Here is a 10330-nt window from a genome sequence, read left to right on the forward strand (position 1 = left end):
TCGTATCCAGCAATGCCTGAAGCATCTCACTTGGATTTCCCTGTTGCAGAAACAAATTTCCTTTATGAAAAGCAAGTTTGAGATGGGCTTCTATTTACTTGCAACCTAAAGTGCTCTGTGATCCGAAAAGTAAGAAAAAAGGTTGATGTATAAAGATATTCCCTGCCTTGTTTTTTGTAATTGATTTTAATAATTTTTGAGATATAATTCAAATGTCATACCATTCACACAAAGCATACAATTTAAGGATATTTAGTATGCTCACAAATGGTGCCACCATCACCACAGTCAGTTGTGGAACATTTCCATCACCCTCAAAAATACCTATACCTATTAGCAGTCTCTTCCTATTCCTTCCCCAGCCCTGGGCAACCACTGATTTGCTCTCTATGGATTTGCCTATTCTAGACACTTCATATAAATGGCATTACAGAATATATGGTATTTTGTGACTAGTTTCTTTCATTTAGCATAGTTTAAAAATTCATTTATGTTGCATTTATTAGTATTTTATTTTCTTGCATGGCTAAGTAATAATTTCATTTTATGGACACTACATTTTGTTTATTCATAACTTGATGGGCATTTGGATTTTCTGGTTTTTGACTTACGAATTATGCAGCTATAAACATTTGTGAATATATTTTCATTTCTCTTGGGTGTATGTTTAATAATGAAATTATTGGGACATATGGTAACTCTTATTTAACCATTTGAGGAAATGCCAGACTGGTTTTGAAAGTGGCTGCACTAGTCTACCTGTTTACCACTCAAGTGTATTAAAGGTTCCAACTTCTCCACATCTTTGTCAACACTTGCTTTCATCTGACTTTTTGATTATAGGCATCCTAATGGGTATGAAGTGATAATATCATTATGGTTTTGATCTACACTCTTCTAGTGGCTAATTATGTCAAGCTTTTTTTTTCATATCTTTATTTGCTTATTTGTATATCTTTGAAAAAATGTCCATATTCTTTGCTTTAAATGGATTATTAGTCTTTTTATTATTGGATTTTAGGAATTTGTTATATATTGTAGAAATAAGTTCCTTATCAAATATAATTTGGAAATATTTTCTCCCATCCTATGGGCTGTCTTTTTACTTTTTTCTAAGTGTCCCTTGAAGCACCAAAGTTGTTTTTTTTTTGTTTTAATGGAGTACAGTTCATCTCGGATTGTTGTTGCTTTTGTTTCTTTTGTGCTTTTGGTATAATATCTGAAAATCCACGAATACATCTGAAGTTATGAGGATTTATCTCTATGTATTCTTTTGAGAGTTCTATAGATTTAGCTCTAATCAATTTAAGTTAATTTTCGTATTTGGTGTATGGGTAAGAACCATAGCACATGGGTTTATTTCTGGACTCTCAAATGTATTTCATTTATCTGTGCATCTAATCTTGTAGTGGTACCACATTGTCTACCATTTCGATTACCATTTTGTTAAGGAGTAAGTTATGAAATCGGCAAGTGTGAGTCCTCCAACTTGGGTGTTGTGTGTGTGTGCGCGCGCGCGTATTCTAACAGAATGCATTTGTTCTAACTGTTCAGGTTCCTTACAATACCATATACATTTTAGATGCAGCTTGTTAATTTCTACAAATAAGCCAGCTCAAATTTAGATAGGGATTATGTTAAAGCTATAGATCTATTTGGGAAGTAGTGCCATCTTAACAATATTAAGTATTTTCATCCATGAACATGCAACTTTTTTTCATTTATTTAGATCTTTAATTTCTTTCAACAGTGCTTTGGTTTTTAGAGTTTAAGTTTCACATTTTTGTTAAATTTATTCTTAAATATTTTTTTGATGATGGTTTAAATGGAATTGTTTTCTTAATTTATTTTAGGGTGGTTTATTATAAGTGTTTAGAATAACAAGTGATATTTGTATATTGATTTTGTATTCTGCAACTTAGCTTAAACTCATTAGTTCTAAGAGTTTTTCGTATATTCTTTAGTTTTTTTCTATATGTAAGGTTATATCATCAGTGAGTAGAAGTAATTTTACTTCCTTTCTAGTGTGGATGCTTCTTATTTCTTTTTCTTGCTGAATTGCCTTGGCTAAAACCTCTAGGACATTGTAAAATGAAAGCTGTGAGAGCAAGCAGCCTTGTCTTTTGTTCTGATCTTAGGAGAAAAACGTGCTGTCTTATACTATTAAGTATGGTATTGGCTGTAGGTTTTTTGTAGTTAGCCTTTATCAGATTGAGAACCTCCTTCCTATTCCTAGTTTGCTGAGTGTTTTTATCATGAGAAAGCATTGAATATTGTCATGTTTTTTCTGTATTGAGATAATCATATGACTTTACTATTCTAGTAATGTGATATATCATGGTAATTGTTTTCTGGATATTATTTCTACCTTGCATTCCTGGGATAAATCCCACTTGGCCATGGTCTATAATTTTTTTAATATATATATTACTGGGTTCAGTTTGCTAATATTTTGTGGAGGATTTTTGTGTTTATATTTATTTGCACATTGATTTCAGTTTTATCTGGTTTTGGAATTGGGGTAATACTGGCTTCATAGAATGGAGAAATACTACTTCTGTTGTTTTAGAGAGTTTGTAAAGCTTTGATATTAATATTTCTTTAAATGTTTGGTAGAATTCACCATTGAAACCATCTGGTCCTGGTCTTTTCTTTGTGGGTAGTATTTTTGATTACTGATTCATTCTCTTTGCCTGCTATATGCCTGTTCCCAGTGTCTATTTCTTCTTAGTCTATTTTGGTAGTTTATGTTTTCTTCGGAATTTTTCTGTTTCATCTAACTTATCTAATTTATTGGAATACAGTTGCTCATAGTATTCCTTTATAGTCAACTTCATTTCATGAATGTTGATAACAATGTCCCCTGTCTAATAATTTCTTTTCTTCTTCTCCTTTTTTTTCTGTCAATCTAACTAAAGTTTTATCAATTTTGTTTATCTTTTTAATGAATAAGCTTTTGGTTTTATTGACTTTATTGTTTTTCTATTTCATAATAATGTCTTCATACTAATAGAAATATATTTATTTTTAAATTAGTTTTTCACAATAGAAATTAAGATATATCAAGTATTTGAAAATGTTGCATGAGCATTTTATTTGTTTTATCAGATTCTCAGATACTTAACACTGGAGATGACTTGAAAGAAAATGTCAGAAGTGAACCAGTGCTGCTTACCAGGGGAAGGTATGATCTGGAGAAACCGCACAGTGTCACTCGAGGCACTCAGACAAGTCCAGAGGTTCCTTGGCCTTCACAGTCAGTTAACTGTCCTGACTGCTCCTTTGGCTTTACTGTGGAACAGGTAATGGGAAAACTTAATTTACTCTCATTCAGTTTCAGCAATTAAAATAAATGTTACATATTAAATAATTAAGAAGTTATTTATTTATTGAAGGAGCATTTGTAGAGTGCCTGTTATGAACCCCCGCACTGTGTTAGATGTTACAGATGTAGTTTGAGCAAGATAGGAGCAGACTTAGCCTTCAGAGAGGTTGTAGTCTAACGGGGAGACGTAGGGGTAAATGTGGGAGAGTGCCGGTTTCTTGAATCTAGGAATGCTTCCTGGAGGATATATTCATTTTGATCTCTTATTTTTAAGTTGCAAAAGTATTATAATATTTCAGAAAAATATTTTTAAACCACTTTAATACTTTCTAACCTCCTGAAGTGCTATTAATTCTTCTTTATTTTCCTCTCAGGCCCTTTGCCATAATTTTCCTACACAATTGTTATTTTAGTGTATATGTTGTATTAGTTTTTACTTAATATTTAACAATTTTAAAAATATTGCTACATAGGCTTCATATTCATTTTTAATGGAAGAGTAATGTGGATGTCGATGTACTCTCATTTCTAAACTTTCTGTTAACATTGGTTAATATTTGACTTGCTTCTTATTTTTTGCCATTGTAAATAAATAAAATGTCCAGCAGAAGTTTAATTCTGTGTGATAGAACTACAGAATGAATTCATTTATGTTCAACAGGATATGTTGGATGTCAGCTGTGAGCTAGGATATAGAATTGAACAGTATACCATCCTTATCTATTGAGAAACTCAAAGTCTAGTGGGAAAGAGAGGGGCATGTAATGGGTGCTTAAAACATACCACCAATTGTAATGCTGTACTAGAGACTGAGGAAACACAGGAAAGTGCCCTGCCTGGTTTATAAAGCAGGAATTCTTAAACTGGGACTAAATGAAGTCTGAGAACTCTTTGAAATTAAATGTATATATTTTGATGTATCTGTAAATGCATTTTTTTCTGGGGGAGAAAGTACTTAGTTATATCAAATCTTTATAGTCAGGGGTTAGGGAATAGTTCTAAGAGGATAAAATACTTGAACCAAGTGAAATGAGGGAGACCTATTGGTCATCTAGGTGAAGATGCCTAACGAGATACTCAGAATGTGGGTCTGAGGCTCAGGAGAGTGGTTTACACTGGATCAGGCTCCATATGATAGTTGGAGCCACAGGAATACATGAGGTCACCTAAGAGAGTGACTGAAGTGATAATGGAAGATGACCAATTATGGAGTCTAACAGAATGTTAAAATGTAAAGATTCTTACCCAGCAGAAGAAAAGATGAGAAGCTCATATGTGGAGAGCAATAAACATGAAAGAGCTGTGGCAGAAAAGGAGAGAGACACTTAGGAAACTGAGGTGAGGTCAGCATTGTCTAAAGCCACAGAGAGGTCCAGGGAAGTTAAAATTAAACTAAATCATGGTTAGATTTTGAAATTTGGATTTAATTGTTGTTTTGAATTGCTGGGTCAAAAACTTGCAAACATAAAGCCTTGAAATGTGTTCCCAACTAGTTTCTCAAAGCAGTTTTCAGCGTAAGTGCATTCTTAGCATCATTGGGTATTTTTACTGTTCCAAGTGTCACACCTTTAGCTTCTATATAAATTGTCTGTATTTTCTGAAAATGATTAAATTCTCTGATTTTTCAAACGTGTCATTTCAGCTCTTGGAAGAGAATGAATCTCTTAAGCAAGAATTGGCTAAAGCCAAAATGGCCCTTGCAGAGGCTCACTTGGAAAAAGATGCTCTTCATCATCATCTAAAGAAGATGACAGTTGAATAGCGGGAGTGGCAGTCAAAAATTCAAATTATAACTCTGGAGCAGGGAGATTATATTTATAATGTGATGTTACCAATTAGCCAGAGAATTTGCTTTTCATGAAAAGACAATAAAATGAAATGGAACATGATGAAGTCGTGACTATTCCAAAGCCAGTTTAGGAAATATTAGGTACGGGCATTACAATCTTTTGGTTGTTTTGTGTTTTGGGTTTAACCCTCTTTTAAACTGGTGTGATATAGGGAAGTCAGTGCATACTGTAAAATAATTACATGCCTAATGAAAAGAAGATGTCATTTCCTAATTTTGATATCACACTATAGGCATTTTTTAAAAAGAAAAATGAAACCTATTCTGTTCCACAGATAATAATTACTATTATTTACAAAGTTTCAGATGCTTTTAGGGCTAATGTAAAATAAAAGGCTTTCATTTTAAATGTTATTAAAATAACGTGCTTAAATCTCTAATTATTTAATTACTGTACAAGTCCAATCAGATTATAAATTACATAATTACTGGGTTTGAATTATCACCCTACTGATCCTATAAAGTAATTTGAAGATGTGAAAAATAAATCATTTTAAATGATGGGTAAACTGTATAACGTGATGCTATAATTTTCAACAAGAAAAGATGGTACAAGTGTAAAAATAAAAAGCACAAACTGTAAAAAGCAAAACATTGGAATATATGGCCGACTGATTTAAAAACATTACTTGTACATTCCTTGAAATATTTATTGTTATAAGTAAAAGAGTAGTTTGACTATTCTGCTAAATTTGGCAGCATTTATAACTGTACGAATTTTAATTAATACTATTTATATTATTTCTTTATCTTTTCTGTATTTAAGGAGGGGGATGTTTTCAGAGAATTTTCTTTATACATACAAAAAACAATTTGATACCATTCTTGTAGTATCAGATTAGGTGGATGTTTGCACATACCCAATTTATATAGCTAGTTTTGATTAAAGTTCTTTGTGACATATATACTATCTTCTATAATAATAATAATTGCTAAATTTTGAATTCTATTTTCTAGGAATTGTTATGGTTGAAGTCAACAAGAGAGAGACTCTCAATCATGCATTATGAAATAAAAGTTCATGAGCGTTTAAGAAAGAGGCTTTTAAAGATTTAAAATATATTTCTGATAGAATTAAACTAAGTGGGGTCTATTTTAAAATTTACGTTCTTAAACATATCAAAGGTAGAACATGAAACAGCTGGACTACTTTTCTTTAACATACTTGAAAATTTTAAACCACATTACGACACTTTTATGGTGCTTTGCTTGTTGGCATGACTAACATAGCCATCCCTATATCTGAGTACTTGCAGGAAAATACAGGTTTCATTTACTTAAGTGTTGGAGTGGCTTAGATTTTACTGACAACTCTGCTGGCCTTTTTTCTGCTATAACACCCATTTTCATTGACATGGTTTTTAAATACAGGTCCTGTTTTGGGAGCCAAGGATACAGCAAAGAACAAATTTAAATTGTTAATATTTTACCTCAGAGTATTTAAAAATTATGTTAAACTATGTTAATCTAAAACTATTTAATAGTCTTAGATTAAAAACAAGATCTAATTAAAGATTTGAAATGTATAGCTAATATCTCTTTTTCTTTTGATGTATGGTATATCTTCAACAAATGCAGTCTCATATAAAAAAGCAGATTTGATGGGACATGAACTTCTTCAGAGCTGACAGTGTTTCTCAGGATTCACCTATGTGTTCTATAAAAATTTTAAATTTGTGGTATCTTTTAATTATTAGTGTTATATAAGCCAAATGTTTTCCTCATTCCTTCTCATTGGCCTTCTCAAGAGAATCATATACACAGTAGAGATGATAATTAATATGGATGTGAGCATTCTGTATGCTTTGATGGGTTTTTAAAAAAATTATAGTGTGTTATTTTTATAGAGATTTAAAATTCATAAAACCCTTCCAAAAAGCACTATCGTATATAATTCCCACCAGAAAAATATGGGAGATAGGTATTATTCACATTTTAGAAGTTAAATAAAAACTAGGTTGACTTGACTGAAGTGACAGTTAATAACCTGCTCTTTGGACTTAAATGCCAGTTATATACTCTTATTTTACGTTAGTCATTCATTCACACATTTTTGCCATGGGTGGGGAGAATCACTTACTGTCTTTTATCTGTTTTTCTTTTAAAGATAAATATAATACTTATAATAGTGTGTGTGCTATGTATTATTCAAACTGCTAAAATGATAGTGGGAGGACTTTTGATTGATTATGTGAATTCCAACTTTTTGGGTGGTATGAGAAATACAGGAATAAGGCTATAAAAAACTTACCAGAGTTCTTACATCACCACAAATTACAACTGAAGTTGCCATGTCCTGAAAAAAATTTTTTTTTTCTAAATTTCTAGCAGAGATATTAGTGATTGGGGAGAGAAATGCTAATTGTGTTTTGCATTTTAATCTTGTGTATGTCAAAAACATTTTCTTGGTAGCTTGTATATTTTTCTTTTCTCATTTTATCCTAAAATTTCAAAAGGCCACCTTGTGATACTAGTTGTGGTGAAACATTATTTTTATTTAAGCAATGTAAAAATGGCTGCGTACGATTGCAGGCAAATATATGTGGGTTTTTATTTTAGTTATTGTTATTCAATACTGGCCAATACAGAAATTATAACTTCCTTTTCAACAAGTTTTTATTAACCTCCAGTTTTTCAAAGCATCTTCTGTTTCAGTGAATGTCAACACCATCACCCTGGTTCCCAAGCTAGTCACCTATAATTCACCTTAGGCCTATGCTCTCCATAACCCTCTTTCTCTACCTTTGCCCCCATCGATTCATTACCAGGTCTTGGCATTTAACCTTGCAAACATCCCTCAAATTCATCCACTTTCCTAATCTAAGCTGCCATCTGCGCCTTTGCCTTGCATTACCTTAATTGCCTCCGAACAGGTCTTCCTAAGCCATCCTGGACCTCCTCTGGGTCATTCTCTATATACAGGCAGATTTCTTGTCTTTGAAGTGCAGTTTTAATGAAGGCAGCCCACCTATCCCTTTCTTTCCCTTAGCTTACAGCATTTCAGAGACTTTTCATTGCTCTTAGGATGGAAACAAAAATATTTTGTGACCTGTGATTAGGGCCACCATTTACTTTATAGGGTTACTCTAAGCATTAAAAGAGTTAATGTCTCATAAAATGACAACAGTGGCTGGCACATCACCTTAAAAAGCACTCAGTACAAGATATTATTATTGCTTAGTTCGCCTCATCGTGTTCCATGTTTCAGTTACTTTGCGTTCTGCTTTGGTTGCACTTTAAGTATCTGGAATAAATGAGAATAGAGTGGTTCTTCCACATTGGAAACTGTTCATGCTATTCCTTTGATTTGAAATATCTTTCAAATCACTCATTGCCTAGTTAACTCCCATTTGTGTTTCAGATCTCAGCTCATTCTCTGATTTCTGTCACAAAGCAAGACTGCTGTTACACATAATCATATGAACACATACCTCTAGTTAGTATTGAACACCTTTGTAATTTAATATGTATTTGTTTGATTAATGTAGACCCTCTAAATTGTAAACTCCATGAAAGTAGGGATTATGTTTGTGTTGTTGTCATTGTTCAACTTTGTATTCCTTATGCCTCCTCATACAGTGCCTGGCACATAGTAGGTGCTCAATAAATTTGTTCAAAGAATAAAATGGATAAGGTATCAAGGATGTTTTCAGGTATCGCGTTCTTCCTCTCAGTTGGATTGATGGGAGATGGAACATAGGCTGAAAAGTAGGTGCTGGTGGTTACAAAGGACAGACTCCTTTATCCACAGTGGGAAAGGTGGGGGAATAGAGAAATTTGCCATACTGTGTTCTTAAGAATTTTGAATATCTGAACTCCTAGTTAATTTATTGCAAGCCATCCAGAAGCAAAATTAGCATAGCACTTCATAAAACTACTACAGTGCCAGAAGGTCATCTGTCTTTGATTGTAGCATATGTTGTTGTGGCTGTCGAGATCAGCTAAACAGAATGGAAACAAGGCCGAAAGAGTAGTGGCTGAAAGTTTTCGCTTTTGAGAACTTGAGTGATAACACAGTATCTGTTGTGCTGAATTCCTTAAAGTGCAAGCAGTCTCATTTTAGCTTATGCCTAGAGAGGCAAAGGAAAGTAAATGTTGAACTTAACTTCAGTTTCCTTTTGGTATATGTAAGATATGGAAAGTTGAAATCACACAGGATATAAAAACACTAATGCAGTAATTTTAAAAAACCATTACATTATAATTTTTTAAAAGTGTTTTGCTGTCTTTATTGAGAAATACAAAACTTAAGGTAACATGAAGCAAAACAAGCATGGTGGTTTTTATAAACCATTAGATATTACCTAATGGATCATCATAAAGTGGAGGGAAATTCATGTTAATGTTACCATATTGAAATTCAGCATATCTGTTGCCAGCATTGCTGTGTTGTCTTGACAGATTTGAGAGTTTGAAGTTTTAAGAGAAAAATTTTAAGAAATATGAAGTCAACTTAATGTCTTTTTTCTATTTATATGATAAAACATTTATGATAATTTGTTTGATCTTAGAAAAATAAGGTATCTAAACTACCAAGAAGAATAATCTGGATTTTAAAAGACCCTGAAAAATTATTTGGACAAAAAGACAATACTTATAAATTAGATTTTATTTTCAATTTGTATTATCAATCAAAAGTTGGTTCATTCGTTGCAAGTTATACTTAACCACATGGTAAGTAAAGTTTCTCATTCTTGACTTGATTCTTAATTTTTATGTGAAGAAATATTTGATTATTTAGGTGAAATACTTGGTGTTTTGGTGGTTAGGAGAGTACAGTGAGGTGATTAACCTTTTTCTTGTGATCATTTAGCAGAATTGTTTTGGTTGGTATGACAGAAAAAGAACTCAAATGGTCATAAATGTCATCAAGAATAAAAGACATAGGCACATGAATAAAGGTTTAAATAAGTAGAGATTACAAGAATTCCTATAAGATATGGGTGAAATAAATTTATAGGGGTATGACCAAAGTGCATCTTTCACAGTATTTTAAATCACTCCAATTAAAATAGATACACAGTAAAATCAGAACAGGAGCATTTAAAAATAGCCACAGTGAACAAATCCAGTGTAAGGAAATATGTTGAACAAAATTCCAATAATTAAGGACTTGAGAAAGATTTATGATAAAGAATTCACTTGGTGTATCGTAT

At 32.4% G+C, this 10330-nt stretch overlaps 1 protein-coding gene across 1 annotated transcript in view; it reads left to right on the plus strand.

Annotated features, from left to right (window-relative positions):
- BLTP3B (bridge-like lipid transfer protein family member 3B) overlaps nt 1-9298 on the plus strand; it is an 80285-nt gene extending 70987 nt beyond the window's left edge. The window contains exons 20-21 of the mRNA XM_054574653.1: nt 3109-3302; nt 4968-9298. Of these exons, the coding sequence (XP_054430628.1) occupies nt 3109-3302; nt 4968-5087 (314 nt within the window). The 3' untranslated portion in view covers nt 5088-9298. The remainder of the gene's footprint in view (nt 1-3108; nt 3303-4967) is intronic.
- The last annotated feature ends 1032 nt before the right edge of the window (nt 9299-10330 follow it).

Source organism: Pteronotus mesoamericanus, unplaced genomic scaffold, assembly GCF_021234165.1.
Source record: "Pteronotus mesoamericanus isolate MK-2021 breed Mesoamerican mustached bat unplaced genomic scaffold, CSHL_Meso_final contig_263, whole genome shotgun sequence".
NCBI classification, from domain to species: domain Eukaryota; kingdom Metazoa; phylum Chordata; class Mammalia; order Chiroptera; family Mormoopidae; genus Pteronotus; species Pteronotus mesoamericanus.